Genomic DNA, 27196 nt, shown 5'->3' with positions numbered 1-27196 from the left:
CGGGCAGGACCTGTCCTGGCCCATTGTCAATACAAACTTGATGTGGGCCCACTGAATAGGATGTGGCCTAGCAGCAATACCATCACTGGCTGGGCCGTTCCTTAACTCAGCATCTGCTAACAAAGGCCAGTTGGGCTGGCTTGTTTTGGCCTAGCATCTGGCTAGGTTCAGCACCAATTCGGCCTAGGCCCAAGGCTTCTCCATAGGCCAGACTATATTCAAACAGTGGGGTTGAGCTGGGCCTGATTTGGCCTGGCTAGTTGATCCAAATCCCCTGGGCCCACTATTTTCCTCGAATGGCCCATATGTTGGTCTTAGGTGTGGCCCACTGCATTATGCAGGGGTGTGGGCCACTACATCTGGACGGAAGTGCAACCCGCTGAGCTTCTTCTCAGGTGCGGCCTACTATGTCATTTAGGTGGTGTGGCCCACTGAGATTCATCTCAACTGTGGCACGTTGAGTTGGGAGGGGTGATGCGCATACCTATGCCAACCTTAGCGTCGGCTGAGGCAACTCAATGTCGTGCACGGCTATTACAGTGGCCCAAATAACACACTAGCAACGATGGAGAAGAAGGCCACCGTTAATGGCAGACTTGCTCCCGTTGCACCTTTCTTCATTCCGTTAGTATGGGAAGGTTTCTAGGGGTGTCGTGGAGCTTATAGATGCAAGAAACTGAAGGTTCAATGACATTTTCTTAATGGGTTCGGAGGGAGAAGGAGTGGGACTGTTTCTCTCTAACAACTGCAAGAATGGGAGAGACGCCCGCTGCCACATGACCCATTCACTTTGTATCATGCCGTAGATGTCCTCAGGGTCGTTGGATGGGCAATAGACGAACCAGATCTGATTTGGTAGAAGTCATTTTCAAATACAACTGTTGGAGCCAAAACCGACTACGGTTTAGGCTTTTTGTAGGCGGAAACCTTCTCCCACGTGGGGGCTATTGGATGGCTGGAATTGATTTGAAATGAACGGTCGGGATTGGAGGACTCCCTCTTCACACGGATTGCCAGCCAGGCAGTTTCCATTTCTAGAAATGTGGTTTTCCATAGTCCAGGTACGCCTAGATTTGTGCCCATACGTGCATGCAACTACATGTAACAACACCTAGGGTTTGGTCAGAAGAACCATCCGAACCAGATGGACGGTTCAAATCATGAAGATAGACCCTGCTGGTGGGCCACCATCAAAACAAACGGACAGTGCCCGTTCACTGGCTAGAACGCAGAGAGAGAGAGAGAGAGAGAGAAATATCTCTATTTTTTGAGAGCTCGGGTCAGCGGTTGCTTGACCGAGCCCCTCGGTTTAGTGCACAGTGAGTGCACCACCCTGGTGCACATGCAACGCATGTGTGGGGTCTACCACGATGAATCCCACCAATCTGATCCGTTCATTCATTCAGTCCACCTGATTTGAGACTCAGCCCATAGGATGAGATGTATCCATAACTTAGGTGGACCATATTCATAACTTTCTATTTCTAATGGTGGATTTCCATTAGTCTAGTGGTCAGATGGTTCTGAATTCGATTATAAGTGGTTAAAATTGTCCTAGGGGTCACTAAACTAGAAATTGGTGGCTGGATTGTGGATCGGGTGGCCTAATACCCATTATACTTAATTACAATGTTTTTAATATTGTTGTTATTACTATTATTTTATTTTTAAGTTGTTTACATGGGTCTCATCTCAATTAGTACCATTTATTTACTCACTCAGCCCCTATAGGGCTTTGATCAAAATTAAATCATTTTAATTTGTAAGTGGGCTATAGTTGTGATCTCATGGACAACTAATGATTCATGCTAATCCAACGATTGGATTTCTTCTAGATTTGATCACCACCAATCAAAAGGGTTTTAAGGGCCGAAGGGCTATCCATACTACAATTTTAAGTGGGATTCAAGGCTTGTAAATCTCGGGTTTGCTCCAAAACTTAATCTTGAAGCTGGTGAACAATGGGCTTGGTGATTCGGGCCTTTCAAATGATGTTCTTTTGAGATCCACGCCATCTAGGAATTTCTATACTTTCAAGTAGCAGACCCAGCCGAAGGTGGGGCGGATCCAACGCTAAGGCGGGCCATACAATTGAATTTTTGGGTCCTACTTGTGGATTCTCATAATTCCGATGGTCAGATTAGCTTCAGATTTGACCCTCATGGTTCCTAGTGGCCCTTAGCTGATCTTAGGAGAAATTAACAGTTATTATCCTAATCAGATGGTTGAATCGTGGATTTTGTACTCTATCGATTGAGGTTTAGTGGTGGGTTGTGATTTATCGAATGATGGTTATTAATGCTAAGGTTATTATGTGTCTTCACACCATTATGCAAAATTTTGGATTAATGGTAACACCCGAGTACACAAAAGTACGGGTTGTTACATTCCCATTTTACTAACCTTATCAATCCATGAGAGAGCGTCATGAGGCACCTCCTTTCCCTTTACCATTCATAGGCTGCCACACCATCTTTTACCCCTAAAAAAATCCTACAATTACTAAAATACTACCCAAAATGGGCTATAAATACCCCTCCTCTTCACATTTCAAAGATATCAAATTAAGAGGAGGAAAGTGATAATAAAAGAGTAAGTGAGTGAGAGTAAGAAGTGAGCTTGTGCTTCCAAGCTTCCATCCCTTCTAGCCCCCTCATCAGCCTTCTCTAGCCATCTCTAAATCTCCAAGAACCACCCTCTTAAGCCTAAACCCTCTAGGCTACAAGTCTAAAACTAGAGTGCACCTAATTCATCTAAGCCATTTTTAGTTGCAAACCAAAGATCGAGTCATCATCATTTGCATTCATACTTTATAGATCGCATCATTACTTCCCTTCTCAACCCCGTGCTTCTCTAGGCTCCATCAGGCATATGCTTTGTAACTTACCAGAATTTTGAATCCTGTCACATTATAAACTCATGACTACTTAGTTTTTTGCACATCATTTTAGCATCATCATATCTCCTCTTAACCCCTTCGCTTTTCTAGATATTCTTTAGACATATGCTCTCTAGCTTGCCAGAATTTTGAATCATGTCACATCATAAATCCGAGTTTGTCTAGTCCCGTTATTGGTATTTTTACATTTAGAATAGAATCATCTTATCCCCTAGAAAATTGTTAACCACATAAAGTAGAGACCATACACTTGTACGGATAGTGAGGGTGCCTAACACCTTTCATCTCTGTAACTGAGGTTCCTTACTCAGAATGTTAGGTCATAAATCAGGAGTCACTTTTAAGCAAGAAAGTCTTCAAATTATCTATCTTACATAGATTTTGTAGAATCTAGCCAATTGCAGAATTTTGAGCTAATTGGCTAGTGGTGACTTTAAGTCAACTATACTATCAATGAAAGCTAGCCCATATGCATAAAAAAATAAAGACAAAAATGTGTGGGCACTAATATCCATCATTCATAGGTATAAAATAGATCAGTTGATCCATGAATAGACGTAAACCAATATGAGTGGATCGTTACGCACAACACGCACTAATGATCAAGCATAAGAGGTATATGGATCAGTAATATACATACATATATATATATATATATATATATATATATATATATATATATTCTATGGGAAAGTTATCGGGTTACCTCTTTGTAACAAAAGACATTCCATTATGACTCTAATATATACCAATATCGGTTGTGGTTATATCTGGTGTCTGATCAATTAAACACCAACATAGTAGAAGTGATCTCAAAACTAGGCAACATATCACGTTATCCTTGTGGTGATGGCCCAAACAAACCCCCAATCCATTCCATTCTATGAGATAATGATAAATATTCAACCCCTCTAGTAACTCTAGTCAAGATGGATGGCCTACGCAATGACAAACCAAAGTTAGCCTATCCTCGTTAATGGAGGTGCAAAGTTCATCATACCTTGAAGAGAGACATTTTTCTTGAGAGAGAGAGAGAGAGAGAGAGAGAGAGAGAGAGAGAGAGAATTCTTATAGATCGTTCTCTTGGATGATCGACTTCAAATATAGGCTTTCTAACAAGGAGCCTTAGCCAAGTATGGGATGAAATTTTGCCCACCATTAAGGCAAGAATCTCTTCCACCAGCTAGCCATCCAATTGTTATGTTTAAAGCCTAACACACGTGCAAGCCATTTAGGCTCACCAAGTATGTGGGCATTTTGGTGGGCCACATGTCCAACATGTTTTCACAATGCATAATTGGATCTGTCAAACTTTGGCACTTTAAATATGTTTCCACATTGCATAATTAGATTTGTCAACCTTTAGCATGTTAAATCTGCTTTCATAACATGGAATTGGATCTGCCAAACTTTGACACCTTATATTTGATAGAACTCGATCCAACCATCTAAAACATAATTACAACCAAAACATTAACACCGATATTGTGTTAAAAGGCTTTTCAACATTTGGATATGATACATGTTGTTGCAAAAAAAAAAAAGTTAATACAAAATAAGTGGTGCCGAGATATATGTGGTTCAATAATATGTCAACATCCACAGGTTAGCAATATATAGTTTTCTTCTTTACTAAAACAAGGTAAAATATAAATATAAGACTTCCTCAATACTACAATTTCTCTATATAATAATGTATTTTACATTTTTTAAGCATTAATTACATTCTACATGATTTTGTGATGGAAGGGATGATGTATAACATTGATTACAACAACTTTTTAGGTGCGGAGAATGAGATGGACTATGTGGGTCCTACCATGATGTATATGTTTTATCCTAGCCATCCATTCATTTGGCGAGATCATTCTAGGGTATGCCTTAAAAAATGAGACAGATCCAAAGCTCAAGTGGACCATACTATGGGAAGAACATTTAAATGGTTACCGTTCATTCTCTAGTATTTTTTGTAGTGTGGTCCACTTGATTTATGAATCTGCCTCATTTTTGGGCTCATGCCCTAAAATGATCTATACTAATGAATGAAGGGAGAGGATATAACACATATATTATGTTGGGGCCTTATCGTGAAATCTAATCGAAGCAACTCTTCCTTACTTTCAAACTCATGCGTTGTCATTTGATGCATGCATTTAAAGTGTTTGGAGAAAATGACCACTATAGACAAAACCTTTTATCCAATGATTTTTATGAAGCAATACAAACTTAAATTACTAACTTAGACTAGCACGTGCGGACAACAACTTTGAGGACTAAACTACCCCTCCTTTTCACTACGAAGACGAGCGCTGACGCTCCTCCAACTGAGAGTTGTATGAACGGCTTAAAAGAGATCAAAGTTACATGGCCCCACAGCAATGTATTTATTATATCCACAACATTCATCCATATTTCGAGATCATTTCGAAGCATTATCCAAAAAAAAAAATCATAGCCAAAGATCAACTGGACCACACCACAAAGAGCAATGGGGAAATTGATTTTCACCGTTAAAAATTTTGTAGGGCCCACCATAACATTTATTTCCATCCAATCTATTCATAAGGTCAAAAAGGCTTGGATGAAGAGGAAAAACAAATTTCATAATGATCCAAAACTCCTGTAACCCCTAAAAGGGTTTCAATGGTAAACGTTCAATTCCCCACTACCTTTTACAGTGTGGTCCACTTGATAGCTAGATCTGTCTTATTTTTCATCTTAAGCCTTAATACGAGTTCTCCAAATAGATGGACGGTTTGGATATAACACATACCTCATAATGGGACCCACAAAAATTGGTGGGGATTACATCAGGGGAAATAAAAAACACCAGCGTGTTGGTGTAACGACCTTGGATTTTCTTGTGCTAATCTTTCCTTAAGTAGTTGTTTTTGGGGTAATTAGCGCTTTACTCGATTGCTTGTGAAATTCGCATCAATCACTTTAAATTATATCTGCATGGCTCTAAACGTGTAGATTAGTGAGCGCTACGTTACTCTGAAATCTGGGATCCATCGCTAAATCCAGTTGTTCTGGGGAATTTTTGGAAGATCTGGATCGGACCTGGACCGCGCGTCGAAAGTCCGATGGCGATGATCTTAGGCTGTTGCGGTCACCGAGTTGGGCTTGACTTTCATCTCGAAAATCAAGTCCATGTGATGTTCTGGGTCGATTTGGTTGAGCTCGGAGTGAAGAGTGTGAGAACGGTTGGAATTTATTAAGCTTTTATTGAAATCTGAGTCGTGTCGCTTGCGCGACGATTTTAAGCTATCTGACCGTTGGATTCTGACCCAATTTCACCCTCTGATCAGGATGGTTGGCCCAGGCATATCCTAGTGCTTGTGGACCTGATCGAGTTTCCGTGACCGTTGAATTGAGTGTGGTCCGCCACGGCTGATCTGAAGAGCCGGTCGGTACGAAAACTCAGCCTGACCTAGATCCATGGTCAGTGAGCTTAAGTCCGACCTTTCGTGGTTATAGGCCCACCAGAAGTGCTTCGTTGGATCGAGAAAGGCTTACTTTGGTTATAACCTAAGTATACCTTGACCACGGGTTATTTCCATCATTTTAAGGCCTATATATAGTCCTTAAACCCTAGCTCTCATTTCCATACGAATTTTCTCTAACCCTAGCTTGGAAAGAGAGTGGAAAAGAGAGAGTTAGTGAGAGAGATTGGTTGGTGAATCATCTTGATTCTTCCTTGTTCTTCTTCACCTTTGAACCTTTACTTTGAATCGTTCCTCTGACGATTCTGAGTTCTTTTGGGGTAAGTGAACCTAACCCTAACCTGTGTTAGAGCTTAGACTAGACTTGGTGTTGTTGTATCTCATTTCTATCCTTATTTTAGGGTATTCTAGCGCTGTTGACGAAGACAACTCGTCTAAATCAGCTCGGCGGTTCTTTCTTCGCTTAAGGTGCGGACTTTAAGTGTATAGGTTATGGTTCTCAAGGCTTTCAATCCCAGTTAGTGGTTTATTCTTGTTATGGATGAGATTTCACATGTCAAATGTCATGTTTACATTGCTTTTCTGATATGCATGTGCTATATTGAGATTTGTGTATTCTATGTGTATTTATAAAGTACCGTATACGTATAAAATATGCACTTATGTTTGCCATGATTAATTGTCATGTGTGTATGCTAGATGCATGTATGACAACTCCTTGATAAAAGGAATTGTCTAAGTGCATGTATTCCAACATACGTCATGTATGTTGTTTCCATGTATGCTAAGTGTTTGTAGAAATGCATGAATGATCTAAGTGTAACTTATTACACTTATTGCGAGCGTTGAGAAGTGATTCTCAATACTCCTATGGATGCGCATGTTTTCCTTTATGCAGTTACCTTTCAAGTTCTTTAAATTCAAGCATCTCCTATGCTTACATTTATGTTAAGTTGATATTCTTCAGATGAGTATGTACCATGATTTGAGTGGTTGTTCCATTACTGTTTTACATTCCATATGAATATCTGTAGTAGTGTAGGATGTTTGGGACTATGCCTTAGTCCAGGAGATCGGTAATTGACCCTATATTCGTGGTTGAGATTGCTTTCGCCACGTAGGACGTATTAGACGAACCCGAGTCGTATTAGAGTTGTCGGCAGTGGTTTGGCCACGCGGAGTGTTTGCGCACTCTATGTCGTTCAATTCAACGTGCGCTCGTGCTAGTCGAGTTCGTCAAGTAACCCGATTGTCCGTTGTATGTTAACCATGTATGGACGCTACTGCTTGAATCTAGGGTACCGAACTTACCAGTGAAATCCTATTAACTATGGTACTTGATCCGCTAAGACTCATGAGCCGGACATGGTGGTATGGGACACCGTGGTCGAGCTGTCGGCCTACGCTGGGGTGACGAGCCTCCCCGTAGTGACCAGTGAGCAACTTAACTCGTGAGCCGATTATGGTGGTATGGGACACTATATTCGTGCTGTCGGCCTACATTGATTGGTGACGAGCCCTTTGTAGTGACCTCGAGCATACCTGGATACCGCAAGGAGGTGACGAGCCGATCTGTGGTAGTAAGGGCATGAAAGGCGTGCATTGATTGGTGACGAGCCCTTTGCTACGACCTCAACTGTATGATCGCATGAGATATCTAGGATTGACGACCCTAGTATGGATCACTGTTTGGATGGTGATATGAGGAAGGTATCTTAGCTTCCCAATCCTGTTGTGTGAAATGGACTAATAACAACTTGGTAATCATATCCATGCACCGCATTTGCATGTGCTTTGTAGATGTGGCGCACTTTGAGGCGATGTCATGCGTAACGTAAGATGAAGACGCTAAGGGTGTACGCGTGAGGGCACGCATCATATTGCATTCATGCTTGCATTAACAAGAGTACTTAGGATTTAATTACTTATCCTGCTTTATCATTACTGTTTGATTGAACTGATAACATGTTAACCAGTGCCATATTGTTCCACTGAGTTGATCACTCACTCCCACGTTTCTGGGGCGGTGTTACACACCCACCAGACTCTGTCTTAGGCCCTGATGTTGCAGATGTGGACGCGACGTCTAAGGTAGAGCGGGAGCTGGATGACGACGAGGCTGCCTTCTCCTATATGCAGTTTTCAGACGGGTTCTAGCGAGCTTCGGTCTGATGCGCGGGATTTTTGGGATTATTCTTTTTGGGAACTGAAATGATGTAAATTGGTACTTATAATTTTGTTAAATAACACGTTCACACGATCTGGCTTGTATATGTAATTCAGGGGTTTACACTTGTACACATATTTTACTATAAGTCTTCCGCTTGCTTTATTCACATATCCCTGAATTATATCTGTGTTTTGGCTTAATCTATTCCATGTTTTATGCACTAATACAGTCAACATACATCCTTCATTAAATATGTTGCATAAGTGATGTTTTGGAACTCGGGAGCTGAGTTATGCTCGACCCCCGAATTTCAGGGCGTTACAGTTGGGGTCAACCGGGTTGTGATCCGGTTGACTGAGTTGGCCATATAAAAAAAAATTCTCTCTTTTTTGTTTTTCATTTCTTTCTTTATTCATTTAACAAGAATATCTTCTAAACTAAAATTAGTTACTTGACGTACCACATATGATTTTGGGGTAGGAGAAGCTACTTTAGCCAACCAACCTAGTTATTTTCCAAGATTCCATTAGGTCGATGGTCAAAAATACATTTCATTCACTTCGCGGTCAATTTCAATCACTTCGTGGTCAAACTAGAAATTGAGTGGGGCAAACATGAAATTGAGTGGGGCAAGGTAGGAATTGAGCTAGGGAACCTAGAAATTGAGTGAGGCAAGGTAGGAGTTCAGCGAGGGAATCTAGAATTTGAGCGAGGGAAGCTAGACATTGATCGAGGCAACCTAGAAATTGAGCGAGGGAACATAGAAATTGAGCGAGAGAAGTTAGAATTTGAGCGAGGGAACCTAGAAATTCAGCAAGACAACCTAGGATTTGAGCAAGGGAAGCTACAAATTATGCGAAGGAACCTAGAAATTGAGTGAGGCAACCTGGGATTTGAGCGAGGCAACACAGGAATTGAACGAGGGAACCTAGGAAATGAGCGAGGCAACGTAGAAATTCAGCGAGGAATCCTATGAATTGGCGAGGGAAGCTAGAAATTAAGCGAGGGAACCTAGAAATTCAGCGAAGCAACCTGGGATTTGAGCGAGGGAAGCTAGAAATTAAGCGAGGGAACCTAGAAATTGAGCGAGGCAAGGTAGAAATTTACTAAGGAAACCTAGGATTTCAGCGAGGCAACTTAGGAATTGAGCGAGGGAAGTTAGAAATTGAGCAAGGGAAGCTAGAATTTGAGCGAAAGAACCTAAAAATTCAGCGAGGCAACCAAAGATTTGAGCGAGGGAAGTTACAAATTGTACGAGGGAACCTAGAAATTGAGCGAGACAACCTAAGATTTGAGCGAGACAACGTAGGAATTGAGCGAGGGAACCTAGGAAATGAGCGAGGCAACGTAGAAATTCAGCGAGGAATCCTAGGAATTGAGCGAGGGAAAGTAGAAATTAAGCGAGGGAACCTAGAAATTCAGTGAGACAACCTAGGATTTGAGCGAGAGAAGCTAGAAATTGAGTGAGGGAACCTAGAAATTGAGTGAGGCAATATATGAATTGAGCGAGGCAACCTAGGAATTGAGCGAGGCAACCTAGCAATTAAGTGAGGGAACCTAGGAATTGAGCAAGGCAACCTAGGATTTGAGCGAAGCAACTTAGGAATTCAGCGAGACAACGTAGGATTTGAGTGAGGCAACCGAGGGAACCTAGGAATTGAGCAAGGAACGCTACAAATTGAGCGATGGAACCTAGAAATGCAGCGAGGAAACCTAGGATTTGAGTGAGGCAACCTACGAATTGAGCAAGGGAAGTTAGAAATTGAGCGAGGGAAGCTAGAATTTGAGCGAGAGAACCTAGAAATTTAGCAATGCAAACTATAAATTGAGTGAGGTAACCTAGGAATTGAGCGAGGGAAGTTAGAAATTGAGCGAGGGAAGCTAGAATTTGAGCGAGAGAACCTAGAAATTCAGCGAGGCAACCTAGGATTTGAGCGAGGGAAGCTACAAATTATGCGAGGGAAGCTAGAAATTCAGTGAGGCAATATATAAATTGAGCGAAGGAACCTAGGAATTGAGCGAGGCAACCTAGCAATTGAGAGAGGCAACGTAAAAATTCAGCGAGGCTACGAATTGAGCGAGAGAAGCTAGAAATTAAGCAAGGGAAGCTAGAAATTCAGCGAGGGAACCGATGAATTGAGTGAGACAGCATAGGAATTGAGTGAGGGAAGCTAGAAATTCAGCGAGGCAACCTAAAAATTGAGCGAGAAAACCTAGGAATTGAGCGAGGGAACCTAAGAATTGAGCAAGGGAAGCTAGAAATTGAGCGAAGAAACCTAGAAATTGAGCGAGGGAAGCTAGAAATTTAGTGAAGGAACCTAGGAATTGAGCAAGGTAACCTAGCAATTGAGCAGGCCAACATAGAAATTCAGCGAGACAACCTATGAATTGAGCGAGACAACCTAGGAATTGAGCGAGGGAAACTAAAAATTGAGCAAGACAAGATATAAATTGAGTGAGGGAACCTAACAATTGAGCGAGGCAACGTAAATATTCAGCGAGGCAACTAATGAATTGAGCGAGGCAACCTAGGAATAGAGCAAGGGAAGACCTATGAATTGAGTGAGGGAAGCTAGAAATTTAGCGAGGCAACGTATAAATTGAGCGAGGGAAGCTAGGAATTGAGCGAGGCAACGTAGGAATTGTAACGGACCAATTCATAAATTTGATGGAGATATTATAAAAATGTGATGGGGAACTTCCACAGATTCATGTAATGTAATGAAAAATTTTATGAACTGCTTGGTCAATTTCATTAATTGCTTGGTCAAATTCACCGAAGAGAATTTCATGTAAAGCTCGGTCAATTTCATTAACTGCTCAGTTAAATTCACCAATGAACAAATTGTTAGGCTAGGTTAATTACATTTAAAGTTCATTCCAATTCATGTTAGCCTCACCCAATTTCAAGCTTGCCTCGCTCAAATTCATGTTTCCCTTGCTCAATTTCTAAGTTGCCTCGCTGAATTTCTACGTTGCCTTACTCAATTTCTAGGTTTCCTCGCTCAATTTCTAGGTTGCCTCGCTCAATTTCTAGCTTCCCTTGCTCAATTCAGAAGACTTTTTTTACTGCATAAATCTTATCTTCCAGAACCCCAACCGAGGAATGAGGACAATCTCATTTGGCAGCTCAATCCTCGCGATCATAATTATTCTAATTCTACCTACAAATCTCTTCAGGTGATCAAGAGGGCCCCCTTTTCCAGTAGATGAGATTAGGATGAAAGATATTATATCAACGCTTCTTTTCTTTGTCTTACTCTTAAAAATCGTTGAATCGAAAGCCCTCGGAGAAGAAAGATCTCTCTCCTGATAAAAAAGAGAGGAATCTCTCTTCTATATTATATCTATGAGGACAGATATAGAGATCTTCTTTGTTCTATCTATTCCTCTATATTCCTCTATCTATGAGAGGATAGATAGTCTCTCAAAACAAGTCATTCTCATCTTTGTTGATGATTTAACTAGCGCTCAATCTGTTGGTTGCCTCACTAAATTTCTACGTTGCCTCGCTGAATTTTAAGGTTCCCTCGCTCAATTTCTAGCTTCCCTCGCTCAATTCTTAGGTTGCCTCACTGAATTTCTACATTGCCTCGCTTAATTTGTAGGTTTCCTCACTCAATTTCTAGGTTGCCTCGTTGAATTTCTAGCTTCCCTCGCTCAATTCGTAGGTTGCCTCGTTCAATTTATAGGTTGCCTCGCTGAATTTCTAGGTTCCCTCTCTCAATTTCTAGCTTCCCTCACTTATTTACTATCTTCCCTAGCTCAAGTCCTAGGTTTCCTCGCTGAATTTCCACATTGCTTGGCTCAATTTATAGGTTGCCTCGCTCAATTTATAGGTTGCCTCGCTGAATTTCTAGGTTCTCTTGCTCAAATTCTAGCTTCCCTCGCTCAATTTCTAACTTCCTTTGCTCAATTCCTAGGTTGCCTCACTCAAATCCTAGGTTTCCTCGCTACATTTATAGGTTCCCTCGCTCAATTTCTAGGTTGCCTCGCTTAATTTTTAAGTTCCCTCGCTCAATTTGTAGTGTTCCTCGCTTAATTCCTAGGTTCCCTCGGTTGCCTCGCTTAAATCCTACGTTTCCTCGCTGAATTCCTAAGTCGCCTTGCTCAAATCCTAAGTTACCTCGCTCAATTTGTAGGTTCCCTTACTCAATTGCTAGGTTGCCTCACTCAATTCGTAGGTTCCCTCACTCAATTGCTAGGTTGCCTCGCTCAATTCTTAGGTTGCCTCGCTCAATTTCTAGCTTCCATCACTCAATTCCTAGGTTGCCTCACTCAATTCCTAAGTTGCCTCGCTGAATTCCTACCTTGCCTCGCTCAATTTCTAGCTTCCCTCGCTCAAATCCTAGGTTGTCTCGCTGAATTTCTAAGTTCCCTCGCTTAATTTCTACTTTCCCTCGCTCAATTCTTAGGATTCCTCGCTGAATTTCTACGTTGCCTCACTCACTTCCTAGGTTCCCTCACTCAAATCCTATGTTGTCTTGCTCAAATCCTAGGTTGCCTTGATTAATTTCTAGGTTCCCTCGCACAATTTGTAACTTCCCTCGCTCAAATCTTAGGTTGCATCGCTGAATTTCTACATTCCCTCGCTCAATTTTAACTTCCCTCGCTCAATTCCTAGGTTGTCTTACTCAAATCCTAGGTTACCTCGCTAAATTTCTACCTTGCCTCGCTTAATTTCTAGGTTCCCTCACTCAATTTCTAGCTTCCCTTGCTCAAATCCTAGGTTGCCTCGCTGAATTTCTAGGTTCCCTCGCTTAATTTCTAGCTTCCCTCGCTCAATTCATAGGATTCCTCGCTGAATTTCTACGTTGCCTCGCTCATTTCCTAGGTTCCCTCGCACAATTCCTATGTTGCCTCGCTCAAATCTTAGGTTGCCGTGCTCAATTTCTAGGTTCCCTCGCACAATTTGTAGCTTCCCTCACTCAAATCGTAGGTTGCATCGCTGAATTTCTAGGTTCCCTTGCTCAAATTCTAGCTTCCCTCGCTCAATTCCTAGGTTGCGTAGCTCAAATCGTAGGTTCCCTCGCTCAATTTCTAGGTTCCCTCGCTCATTTTCTACGTTGTCTCGCTCAATTTCTAAGTTGCCTCGCTCAATTTCTAGCTTCCCTTGCTCAATTTCTAGATTCCCTCACTGAACTCCTACCTTGCCTCGCTCAATTTCTAGGTTCCCTCGCTCAATTCCTACCTTGCCCCGCTCAATTTTCAATTTGCCCACTCAATTTCATGTTTGCCCCGCTCAATTTCTAGTTTGACCTCGAAGTGATTGAAATTGATCGTGAAGTGAATGAAATGTATTTTCGACCATCGACCTGATGGAATCTTGGAAAATAACTAGGTAGGTTGGCTAAAGTAGCTTCTCCTACGCCAAAATCTTATGTGGTACGTCAAGTAACTAATTTTAGTTTAGAAAATATTCTTGTTAAATGAATAAAGAAAGAAATGAAAAAAACAAAAGAGATAAAAAAATTTATATGCCCAACCCGGCTGGTGTTTTCTTTTCTTTTTTTTTTTTTCCACTGATGTAATCCCCACCGATTTTTGTGGGTCCCATTATGAGGTATGTGTTATATCCAAACCGTCCATCTATTTGGAGAACTCGTATCAAGGCTTGAGATGAAAAATAAGACAGATCTAACTATCAAGTGGACCACACTGTAAAAGGCAGTGAGGAATTGAACGTCTACCATTGAAACCCTTTTAAGGGTTATAGAAGTTTTGGATCATTATGAAATTTGTTTTTCCTCTTCATCCAGGCCTTTTTGACCTTATGAATAGATTGGATGGAAAATAAATGTTATGGTGGGCCCTACAAAATTTTTAACGGTGAAAATCAATTTCGCTGCTGCTCTTTGTGGTGTGGTCCAGTTGATCTTTAGATATGATTTTTATTTTTTTGGATAATGCTCCTAAATGATCTCGAAATATGGATGAACGTTGTGGATATAATAAATACGTAGCTGTGGGGCCGTGTAACTTTGATCTCTTTTAAGCCGTTGGTACAACTCTCGGTTGGAGGAGCGTCAGCGCTCGTCTTCGCAGTGAAAAGGAAGCGTAGTTTCGTCCTCAAAGTCGCAGTCCGCACGTGCTAGTCTAAGTTGGTAACTCGAGTTTGTATTCCTTCGTAAAAACCGCTGGATAAAAAGTTTTGCCTACAGTTTCATTTTCTCAAGTGTTTGATGCATGCATTTAAAATTGATTTGAAAGAAATTAAATTAAAATACATGTAATTACATCTAACCAAACAAGCCCTAAAACAGTATGTACTTTTTTTAACGGTAATTACATCAAACCAAACAAGCCCTGAAAGAGAATGAAAGAGTGTGTACTTTCTCTGCCTATACTCCTTACACGTACCACACACGAGTACTACCAAAAGTATTAAAAAACTGGCTGCATGCACATACACAGGAAGAGAAGTGGGAAAGAGATGTATGAGAGAGTAAGAGAAAGGTAGAGAGAGAGAGAGAGAGAGAGAGAGAGCAGGTCTCTCACATACGTCGCGGTCTGAAAAATGTTTCCTTTTGAATTTGGATCACTTGCTTATTTTACTTTTAATCATCCATTTGATGACTATTAATTAGACCGTAAGGAATACTTGACCAGTGTGATTTTATAGATATGGTCTATCCGCAATGGTACACACCGTTTGGAAGGTTCGGATAGATGTATAATAGTGCCACAAACGAGCTGCATTAAGTAACTACCACCTTGCAGATTGTGCAGAACTAACCAAAGAGTCTGCCAAACCTTTTATTCGCGTGGTGGGGTGCAGTCGACTGGATTTATTTAAAAATTGCAGCACTCATGCGGGCGCGGATTGCGTCCTACCCCAGCCCGGACGGTAGGGCTCTGTGGGGTCCACCATGATGTAATTTTTTTATCCACGCCCTTAATCGCTTTTCTCAGATCATTTTAGATTATGATGCTGAAAATGAGGCAGGTCCACGGCTCTAGTGAACCACACCAAAGGAAGCTGCCGTGATAATGACACCTACCGTTGAAACCTTTCTAAGTGCGACTGTGATGTTTTATCTTGTTTTACCGAAGAAGAAAACTATATATCGGTAACCCGAGACTTCTCCAGCTCCCTAGAAGTTTTTAATGGTGGACGTTCAATTCCCACTTTGTGGTTCACTCAAGGCTTTCACCTCTAGCTCATTTTTTATATCATATAGTAAAATGATCCGAGAAGAATGACGAAGGCGTGGATAAAACACTTACATCACGGTGGGCCCCAAAGAGCCCCTCCCGGACGGACGGATTACCGTCCGGGCGGGGGGAGGACGCAATCCGCGTCCCACTCACGCCCCATAAAGCATCGAAATAGATGAGCGAATCCTCTTAAAGAGAGCCCTCGCCACGGAACATAGATTTTAAATATAAACACCCAGGCTCTCTGAGGCCCACCACGTTGTACAAATGAAATCCACTCCTTCCATCAGGTGAGCTCCTGGCTGCTAAGACCTGTGCCCGAAAATACTCTAGATCTACAAGTCAGATAGACCACAACGAAGGTAATAATGGGAATGGGACGCCAAGCATAGGTTTGTGTCTAGGGCCATTATGGCGTGTATCTTTCATCAAACCCGTTCATAATGCGTGTCTCGCCAGGAGAGGTGTAGACCAGATTTCAATCTCATCTAAAGCTCAGAAGAGCCACAACACGACAACTTATAAAGGTTTCAGTCGCAATTTTATATTGTTCCCGTTGGTGTAGGACATATGAGATTTTTATCAGATGATTTTTTTTTGTACGGTGAAAATAAGAGTTTCAACCAGATGAACGGGGTGGATTTCATATATAGAACATGGAGGCTCCCACAGCTTGGGTGTTTTAAGCGATGCGTAAAATAGGGATCGGAAACGCACCCACCAACGTGGAACGTGCCCAAAATCCGCCTCTAGCCACCGGCATTCCTCCACGTGGCGATATTTGAACGGCTCTCGCGTCAATTTCCCGGGGGAATCTTCTCATAAGGAGCCGCGTTCACACTAGCCCAAAATTGATCGCGATATTGTGGTGAGACGATTGCTAGGGTCTTCCTCGTCCACAAAAACGGTAAACCTCACCGGCGAGCCCGGTTTCTTGCATTTGAAACCCATTGTTTGATAATCCGAACGGTTGATACGGTGGGCCCGGTAATGGATTGGTGAATAATATATATTTATCCATATTTCATTGAACCTAAATCCTCAATATTATGGTCTACATTACAGAGCTTTGAGACAGAATAGAACGGTCCTTATTGATTATTGTGAAGGCTTCAAATTATAAGGTTTAAGCATTTTAATCAAGAAAAAGTTAACAGAAAGATCTTATCCCTGATGTGGCCCATCTTATTAACAGTTTGGATCGTTAAACTATAGTCCGTAAATGCACGAAATCTAAGTGATTAAAAAAATCATACATTTGGTTTTGAGCGGAACGTAATTCAGCTATTGGAACTGCGTGCTTTGAAAAGAGAAAGCAAATACAACGAAACACATCACTGTATTTATTGTTTATCATTTCTTTTCATTTTTATGACAAAAACAGCCCTGACTGTTTGCGGAATCATTGAACGCGTGATCCGCGCGTCGAAGTTTCTTACTTTGGCGACGGGCAAGGGTGGAGACGGGCCGGACCTATTAACTTGGTCCATGGTCCGGGTTTAGTGTTGGCATGCTTGGCCCGAGCATTTACCTGGCCGGACTTAGGCTCAAGTTATTTTAGTCAGGTTTGGTCCCAACCGGCACTACCTGATTTCATATACATGGGGTGCGGATTAGGTACTATCCCCGCCTGTTCGGAGCTCAGGATAGGTGGAGGCACGGCCACTGAGGGGTCATCGTGATGTATGGCTTTTATCCACACCGGCCATCCATTTTTCCATATCATTTTAGAAATTTATGACAAAAATTAAGGAAGATCAAAGGCTTATGTGGACCACACCATAGGAAGAAGCGGTACTAAGGATGCCCACCATTGAAACCTTTTTAGGGTCCACCGTATCTTTTATTTTCCATCCAACCTGTTGATATGGTCATATATACCTAGATGAAGTGAAAAAAAAACAAATATCATCTTGATCCAAAACTCCCGTGTACCTTAGGAAATTTTCAATGGTTGAAATTTAATCCCCATTGTGTGGTCCAATTGAGATTTGGATATGCCCTATTTTTGGTCCTATATTCTAAAATGATATGAAAAAAATAGATGGACAATATGGATAAAATCCATACATCATGGTGACCCCTCAATAGCCCTTGGAGCCTTTGCCTGTCCCGATATCCGGATAGGCGGTGGTAGTACCTAATCTGTACCCACGTACATGTGGTATATTCTAAAAATATGCCATTTAAACTCCACTTAGGCAACCTGTTTATATGAAATGCAAGCCATTGGTTGCATTCTTTCCAGAGTGTTTTTTTTTTTCCCATTTAGGGCCCCTTCAATCAGCAAATAGATTAGGAATGTTTAAGTGGAAAATAGGTTTTTATTGATTCAAGCTGGGCCAAGTTCGACCCAAGCCTTAAACACTTTCTAGGCTAAGGCTGGGCTTGGTCTAGCTTGGCTAGAATAAAGCTGGTCCATTGCCACTTGCAGGGAACATTATTTGATACTCTCTAGAGCATGATGCTCAATTTAGACAAGGACACATAAATTGTACATGTTGCGTGCATGATCTTAGGCTAAGTTGTGAAACCCACTTGCTAAATCATAGTCCAAAATCAAATTGGACCTAAATCTAATTCATGGATGCGGTTATGGGTAAAAATGGACTATCTAAAGAGAAGAGGTCATCTCGGACATCTCTACGGGACACAAGGTCGGTCAGCGCTAGTCATGATTAATAGGCTCCTCAATGGCCAAGGAAGATCTCCCCCGCAGTTTGGCAGGTTGATATGTCAGCAGGTTGGCCTTGGTCAGCTTGGCCGTAGACCTCAGCCTCAGCCATCTACCTCAACTTTCTCAAGGTTCAACCACTTGATATTAAATTCATCAAAAGTATCGCGTAACAGTTGAAAAACTTATGCAAAGATTTAGCCTAAGATCAATAACTGTCTCTAGCCCACCTACACTATAAATAAGGGGCCCATCTACATAAAAAAGTACATAGAATCTCTCACCCAAAACCCTTGAATACTACTAGACCTAGTTCCTAGCTTGACTTTAGCATCGGAGGATCCCTTACCTTAGTCAGGGTCTCCTTTGTCTTTTTCTTATGCAAACAATCAAAAGTCTAAAGAGGGTGAACTAGTTTTTTGCATCAACATACGCTTTTTGGTTTCAACCATTAGATATAGTCAATTTTAACCATTCAATAAGTATCCAGCTATTAGATGATCAAATAATTATAAATTTTGGTTGAATTTAAACATTGGAACCAGAGTTATACCAAAAAAATATAATAATAATAAACAAACAAATAAAAGAAATGGCAGGCTGCAATGTACAATCCAAATTGCTTACCTTGTGGATGAAGTTTAACAATTATTTCCATTTCAACTGATCATTTCATGGCCAAAATATAAAAAGTGAATAGTTCATTTCCCTTTGATTCTCTCTCCAACCAGTATTTTGTAGTTTGCTATATATTTGTGGTGAAAATGGGTATTCGTAATTAAGCATTGGATATGCTGATTATAAATGGCGCAATAGGAGCCATGTAATTCAGAGTCATGTGGTTCTTGGAGGGTTCTTAATTGCACAAAAGAAGGACACCATGCAAATCATGGAGAGCAAGTAGTATTACTCCCCAGTAGAGTTGAGCTGTACATGAGTTGAATTGAGTCAAGGTTGGCACAATTTGGGTTAGTTCGGACAGTACCTAATACTAGCTCGAACTCGGCTTGACTTAGTTTTGTCAAGAGCTTGAGCTAGTTCGAGGCCGTGTGAAATTTTCTCAAACACATAGAATGTATCTTCAATTTCTCATAGAATGCAAAACAACAATTCTTTACAAGTATTTTAACAAACACTCAGCAAGCAAAATTATAATTAAAATTAAAATATGAGGACAACTTTATAATGTAAAGTTTTTATTATTAGTATTTTTTTTAGTGATTTGTTTTGTATCCATTCATTCCCCCTCACCAATTGATCCCGCAGAGAATATACGCACCCTGAAACAACACTTCATTAAGTCATTTAATCAAACACTTGATGAGTAGCATCAATATCAAAATAACCGAATCACCGAGTCGATTCAAGTTAAGGTTTGTTTTGAGTCAAGCTTGGCAAGCTCGAGCTCAGCAAGCCCCAACTAGGCTTGAAATTTTTTTGAGCTTTAAAATCTAGCCCGACTTAATTTGAATCCCATTTCAAGCTGAGGCGAGTCAAGCTTTGCTGAGTGAAGTCCAGTAGGCTGGCCAAGCTAACTCAACTTGCGTACAGCTCTACTCCCAAGTAGTGGTGCAGCGGCCTAGGGCTGTCAACCGGCCTGGCCTGGATTTTGAACACTTTTCAGCTAGGCTGTTGGCCTGGCCCTATTTAAATTTCTGATTTTTCAGGCCGAAGCCCAGCCCATTGACACCCCTGGTGCGCCCCACCCAATGAATGATGGGCCTGATTATCTTACAAGGTGATGATCGTACGTATCAGACAGAAGATCAAAATCAATAGAGAGCCGATGGTATGATTCAGTTGTATTGGTGCGGCCATCATTTTGGCTGTGATCCACCTCTTTCTCGGATGTCGTCATTTATACGGGAGATTTTTCGACCAAATAAAGACACTGAGAAATGAAGGGTATTTTCGTCAATTGAGGATCGAGTCCGTCAACATTTTTCACCCCATAGTGCGTTATCCTGCTTTCCCATTTATATACATTTCTTAACATAAAAATAAAAATAATATTCCTACCTACCCCTCAAAACACGCATCGCACGTCTAATCGTTCCATATACCATTAGGCAATCGAAGAAATCCTGGCCATAGAAATAATATCAATCGGACGGTAGGAAGCGAGTTACTAGAATCTTCCTCCCTAGTCGGAAACCCTTATTTATCTGCTGAGGCCTGCCCTGAGGAGCGTGTTCTGCTCGTGCCGTCTACCCTTTCTGTTCCTTGGCTTTTGCTCTCAACATCCACACACTCCCTCTCCTTCGTCCCTTTAGAAAGGTAAAACCCTAACAAGTTCCTCGTCTCCCTTCTTCTATCTTCTTTGTTTCTACAATCTCTTTTGTAGATCGCTAATGAGGTAACAATCAATGTATAGATCCGACAATCCTAACCTTCTGAAAGATTTTTGTGAGAAATCTTTTGTATGAGTGGATTTGTCCGATCACTGTTGTTTCTGTTCCATGGTCTTTTTGGGGATCTCTATGATGAATTAACGGTTTGGATCTCACCATACTTGCTACGAGGAATGGATCGCTATGATGGAAGCATGTAATGAATGAATGGTTCGTGTTATTTTGTATATTTCCTGATAGCCCTCTTTTATTATTGGTATTGTTGTTATTATTGTTGTTTAATGCAGAATCCTAAAACCTAATTTCTCCGTTTTTCTTATTTATTACTACTCAAATATGTTTTTCTGCCTCACTTTTCTTTTATTTTCCGTAACTCGTTTTTAATTGTTGTTGTTGTGATTTTACGAAAACGAGTTTCATATTATGGTTATGTTGTTGTTGTGTTTTAACTATAATTATTATGAAAACAGATTTCATATTGTAGCCGTGTTATACACACACACACACACACACACACACACACACACACACAATCAGATTTGATCATGTCGTTGCTGCAACTATTTTTTGTCTTTATCATCATCATCATCATCATCATCATCATCATCATCATTGGTTTTTATAGCTTCTCAACAATCGTTTATCCATCCTTCATATCATGTTTACCCCTGCTCATCAGCAATCGCATGTATGACCCTGTACATTTGGGATCAGTGATCCAAACCGTTGATGTTCTTGGCCCGAGAATGGACTGTTGATGCCCTGGAGATGCTTCGATTGGAAGATCCTGACCTATTCTGTGTGCATAGATAGTTTAGAGAAACATAGCGGTGGTCCATATTCAGTAGTTAAAGGGTTGTGCAATGATTTCTTAGGGGATGCTGATTGCATACTGACACTGCCAGTAGAGTCACTACTGGATGGTGCTCTGTGGCCTGCATCATCACATATGTGTCTCATCCATTCTAGATCATTTTAGGGCATGAGCCAAAAAAATGAAGTGGATCCAAATCTCAGGTGGACATCACCACTGGAAATAGTGGTGATTCAACACCCACAATTACAAACTTCTTGGGGCACACAAAAGTTTTGATCAAGTTGATGTTTTTGTTTCCCCTTCGTCCAGATCTTTGTGACCTAATCAACAGGTTAGATGGAAAATAAACATTATAGTGGGCCCAAGGAATGTTTTAATGGTGGGTGTTCAATCACCACTTTTTTTTTAAAAAAAAATTGTGTTGTGGTTACTTGATATTTGGATCTGCTCCATTTTTGGGCTCATTACCTAAAGTGATCTGGAAAAATGGATGGACAACGTGGATAAAACATGTACAAAATGGTGAGACCCACTTAGCACTGTCCAGTAGCGAGTCACAACTGGCAGTGACACTATGCAATCCTGCAATCTGTGTCCCAGTAGTTATTTTCGAGAGACATAAATTGGTGGTCCATAATGGAGAAAGGGATGTACAATGACTGCTCAGGATCTAAAGGATCTATTCTGGAAGATTTCATGGAGCAACCTCCATCTAGCGATCCCCTTGAGATCAATGGTTTGGAAGATCCCAATCCATGCAATGAGAGTAAGTTTATAGAGACATACGGTGGTGGTCTATATCCCCTTTGGTGTGTGACTATGATTATCTATTGTTCGGTTATCATTCATGTGCAAATATAATGGATCCTCCTATCCAACTGTCTCTCCTTTGATCATAGCCAACGTTTGGGTTTCTTTTGTATGCCAATACACCACTGCTCCTGTTTGGTGTCCTTTGTCTTGTCATGGGATCCCACTGTAGTGATGTATGGTGAACAAAAGCTGTTGGATTATAGAGCTCGTAGACTTAATAATTGTCTTTTTTTTTTTTTTTACCTTTTTCTTTTCTTCTTATTTTTAGTTTTTACATTTTATTTTGGCACATATATGTTTATAGTCTTGCATTCATTTCCATTTCTGACAAGGCTTGCATTCATTCATTTAGCATGGGGAAGTCATATCCCACCGTGAGCGATGAATACAAGCAGGCAATTGAGAAATGCAAGAGGAAGCTCAGGGGACTCATTGCTCTGAAACATTGTGCCCCCATTATGCTCCGATTGGCGTAAGTGCCAAGTTTTCATTGTTTTATTATTTTTTAGACATTAGAAATTGGAAGAAAAGAAAAGAAGAAGATTATGATAAATTTCTATTGGTTAATACTGCAGATGGCACTCAGCTGGTACTTATGATGTTAAGACAAGGACAGGTGGTCCATTTGGGACAATCAGGAAGCCGGCTGAGCTTTCTCATGGCGCCAACAATGGCCTTGACATCGCTATCAGGCTCCTGGAGCCCATCAGGGTGCAGTTCCCCATCTTGTCTAATGCTGATTTTGACCAGGTAGATAAAGCTACATTGAACATAATTTCTTGGGTTATATGTTATTTATTCTTGTTGCATGATGTTGGATATGCCTTGCATTTCTGTTGCAGTTGGCTGGTGTTGTTGCTGTAGAAGTTACTGGAGGGCCCGAGGTTCCTTTCCATCCTGGGAGGGAGGTATTGTGAAGCTCTTGTTTCGTTATTATCTATTGCCAGTTTCTCTTTAGTTCTTCTTTTTGTTTTTGCTTATGTTTATTTGCGTATAGTAGTTGATCAAATGTTCCTTTGATTTATCTGTAAAATATAAATAGTCATTGTAATTTTTCATTAGCTACCCATTTGGAAGGCAGTTCGTAAAGACCTTACCTCCCCCATTGACTGGAATGGTGGAAATATTAGGGATGCGATGCAATGCAATGCACGTGGCTTAGTGGAAAAACAGTATATATTTGGTAGAAAAAACCATGGAAGGTGTTTCTACTTTGTTTGATTTACCAATTTCCAAATCTATGTGTATTGATCACCTAAATATATGAATAATGAAGTATGCAACCTGTGGTGTGGAATTATGTTGTTTCATTCTGGAAGTACTCTTTACAGGCCTGTATCATGTGGTGGATGATATTGCACAAAATGTTGCTATTCTAGCCATCCAATTATTGACCTTGATAGTTAAAAGTCAATGTAGCTAATGGTCTATGAACAATCCTGTCTCAGTGTGTAGTGCACTGTTCATCTGGATGGGTGGGCCACACATGCCAGTTGATATTGCACAAAACTTCCCACTGAGAAATCCTAGCAGTCAAATTTTCAATTCTTATAGGCATACTTTGCTTTATGTAATGAAATTTATACCATGCTTTTGTTTCAGGACAAGCGTGAACCCCCTCCAGAAGGCCGCCTTCCAGATGCCAACAAAGGTACATTTCTAAAAACATGTTCGCTTTTCTACTTTGATTGCTGTCTTTGAAATCTGAAATCTCGAGTACCCAATTTGACTGCTCACCAATGCTTCTTTAGCCAGTGGAATGTTGATTAGTTTCACTACTGACTTCCTTTTACTCGCCTTAGCACCAAATAGTAATCATCCTAATTTTTGTTTGATTAGGATTCAAAAGATGGTGTTTGGACCCAAGTCACAAGTGTCTTTGGCCAGTTGGTCATTGATTTGTTTGACTATTGACAGTCACCCTATAGACTAATTGCAGAGGACCATAAAAAAAGATAACTCACTGGCTAGATAGCCCCTTGGTTCTGAACTGGAACTTGTTTCGCTGCCTACTTTCATCATCATGGCCTGCTGTGGTGGTGTGGAATTTGTATCCAAGGACAATGATTATGCCATGTTCATTATTGTTTGTAAATGCACCTCTGATGCAAAAGAGAAAATAATGGGAGAAGAGGCAGAGGAAGATGATACATGTCCTTGCGAAATTTCATTGCTCATTGCCTCTGTTTCAGGTTCTGACCACTTGAGGGATGTATTTGGTCACATGGGTCTCAGTGATCAGGACATTGTTGCTCTCTCTGGCGGACACACCCTGGTTAGTAGGATTTTGAGCTTTTTGTTTATCCTTCTCTTCACTTTTTTTCCAGTCCCCTTTTTTATGCAGATGAGTGCAACCTAATTATCTCCACTACTTGAATGCATTTGGGTGTTGTTTGGATTGATAATGTAGGGAAGGTGCCACAGGGAGCGCTCTGGATTTGAGGGAGCTTGGACTACCGATCCCCTGATCTTCGATAATACCTACTTCATGTAAGACAGTCTTCAAAAAGATATGGGTGTTTTCTTTATGTATTTGCTTTCATTGATCATGGGCTTGTGGATCAATTTGTGTCCCCTATGACACCACCTAATTTTTTTAATCTGCAGAGAGCTTCTGAGTGGAGAGAAAGAGGGTCTTATCCAGCTTCCAACAGACAAGGCCCTTCTTAGTGATCCAGTTTTCCGTCCCCTCGTTGAAAAATATGCTGCTGTTCGTATTCTTAAATACCTTATCTTCATCAAATAAGCAGCTCCCCTTTCTTTCTTATATATATATATATATATATATATATATATATATATATATATAGGTTCTAGGTGGTCGAGCTCATGGGAGCTTCCCATGAGGTCGAGCTGTTTGGGCCCCACCATGATGTATGTCTAACATCAACACCATGAATTTGATGGGTCCCCTTAATTTATGGGATATCCCAAAAATCAGCCGTATATGGAACTCAGGTGGGCCATACCATCTAAAATCATGTGAAGACATGCCTAAAACATCTAAGAGCACTTGGTGGGGCCCACCTGAAATTTGGATGCGTCTGAAACTTGGTCTGACCCCTCATCCAAGTGGGACACACATAATGGATTGGCCGGATTTGTGAATCACATCTCGGTGGGCCCAAAAAATGATTATGAATGTTTTAATGGAGGATAACCCCTCCTGACTTTTGTATGTGGTGTGGCCCACACAAGTCATGGATTGACTTGATTTTTAAGCCCGAGGCCCACCATGGAATGGTGCATCTGACTGATGGGGTAGATGTTCGACATGGATCACGGTGGGGCCCACACTGCTCGACCTCATGGGAAGTTCCCATGAGCTCGACCGCATACAACCTTTTCCATATATATATATATATATTAACTGAAGTTGAATTCTGTTTTTCTTTGTGTAGGATGAGGATGCTTTCTTTGCAGATTATGCTGACGCTCATTTGAAGCTTTCTGAATTGGGGTAAGTGAAATTACCTCTGAGTTGATTCTAAGAGGGTTGCACTGTGGTGTGAGTCTGTCACTGTTTACTAACTAGTGGCTAGCCATGGCATACATGTATCTCAATTCATATTGTCTCTTTGTTTGTCCCATAGTGGATGGATTAATAATACCTGCGGTCACCTTGATAAGGTGATCTTATGCATGATTTTGCCTATTGAGGTGGACCAGTGGACATTGTTTATTATAGCCCATCCTTTTATGGCACCATGAGTGTGATCAGAATGGATAGAGAACTTGGATATTTTTGGTTGGTGTTCATCTGTGCATTTAGGATGTGCTCTCTCTCTCTCTCTCTCTCTCTCTCTCTCTCTCTCTGTGCGTGTGTGTGTGCGCGCGTGCGTGTGTAATTTTTTATGGTGTTCATCTATGCATTTAGGATGTGCTCTCTCTCTCTCTCTCTGTGTGTGTGTGTGTGTGTGCGCGCGCGCATGTGTGTGTAATTTTTTATGGTGTTCATCTATGCAATTTAGGATGTGCTCTCTCTCTCTCTCTCTCTCTCTCTCTCTCTCTGTAATTTTTTATTATTCTCCTAGCGCACAGGTTCTTTCTTTCCTTTTTTTTTTCCACCCTAATAACGTTGTCCATTTTTTTGCTGATCCTTTTCAGATTCGCTGAGTGCTGATTTGAAAATCTTAATGATGTGGAGGGAAGTAGGGATGGAAGTTAAAATGGGTTGTTAGTAGTAGCGATGACTGCTGTCGTAATAAATACCAGGCCTCAAGTCTTCATTTTGATTTACCGAATTTCCGTGGCAATGAGCTGTTTGGCCTTTAATGTTCTGTTTTTGTGGCTCAAGAACTGAAATAGTAGGCAGTGATATATTTACGCCTTTTTGGTAATATGAAGATAAGTTTGTGCAAATGTTATGTTTTTGGTTTAGCTGGTTTTTGGTAGTTGTGATTGTGATATCATGATGGGGTGTGCTTGCTTGGCTAATTTTTCAGTGTGTTTCTACTGTATGTTTTTTGTGCTATTCATGGTCACGTTTTTCTGGGCTTTTTGACAATTTTAAACTCGTTGCTGAGCCATGCCAGTTTTAAGAGGAGATTTGGTGGCTTGCATTTCCTGCTTGTATTCAGATGTGTTTTGGCAAAAGTGGCTTTTGGCTGTGTATTATTTTAGGATGTGTACCAATGACTAGCCTGCTTTAGTGGACATTCTGCCTTGGAGTTGGTGGTTTGTATTACCTCATTTCGTCCCTCTTTCATCTATCCTACCTCTACAGGTGAAATTTTAAAAAGGAAAGAGCCCCCTTCCTCGGTCCTTTTCTACAATATTCTCACAATGCGACCATATATGTCAATCATGCCCCGATTGGAAATGGCTTAATTTTGCACAATGTTGATCCTCGTGGTTGGTGCCAACAT

General features: G+C 41.0%; 1 protein-coding gene across 1 annotated transcript; it reads left to right on the top strand.

Moving 5' to 3' along the window:
• Positions 1-20402: 20402 nt before the first annotated feature.
• LOC131253258 (L-ascorbate peroxidase, cytosolic-like) lies at positions 20403-26735 on the top strand. The gene is made up of 10 exons (XM_058254194.1): positions 20403-20624; positions 22681-22800; positions 22904-23078; positions 23171-23236; positions 23931-23979; positions 24521-24603; positions 24739-24818; positions 24936-25038; positions 25730-25788; positions 26436-26735. Exons 2-10 carry the CDS (start codon positions 22682-22684, stop codon positions 26449-26451), a joined length of 750 nt encoding a protein of 249 aa, XP_058110177.1. The 5' UTR covers positions 20403-20624; position 22681; the 3' UTR covers positions 26452-26735.
• Positions 26736-27196: the final 461 nt, after the last annotated feature.

The sequence above is a fragment of the Magnolia sinica genome, chromosome 8 (assembly GCF_029962835.1).
Source record: "Magnolia sinica isolate HGM2019 chromosome 8, MsV1, whole genome shotgun sequence".
NCBI lineage: Eukaryota > Viridiplantae > Streptophyta > Magnoliopsida > Magnoliales > Magnoliaceae > Magnolia > Magnolia sinica.
Note: the sequence above shows the minus strand (reverse complement) of the source record. Positions and strands in the feature narration are given on the sequence as shown.

Bases quoted from the DNA above. Each gene is read 5' to 3' on its own strand.
- LOC131253258 (XM_058254194.1), top strand. From the start codon at position 22,682: ATGGGGAAGTCATATCCCACCGTGAGCGATGAATACAAGCAGGCAATT. The intron at 23,237-23,930 runs GTATTGTGAAGC...CTTTTGTTTCAG, and splicing joins CTTTCCATCCTGGGAGGGAG to GACAAGCGTGAACCCCCTCC. The intron at 25,039-25,729 runs GTTCGTATTCTT...TTCTTTGTGTAG, and splicing joins TCGTTGAAAAATATGCTGCT to GATGAGGATGCTTTCTTTGC.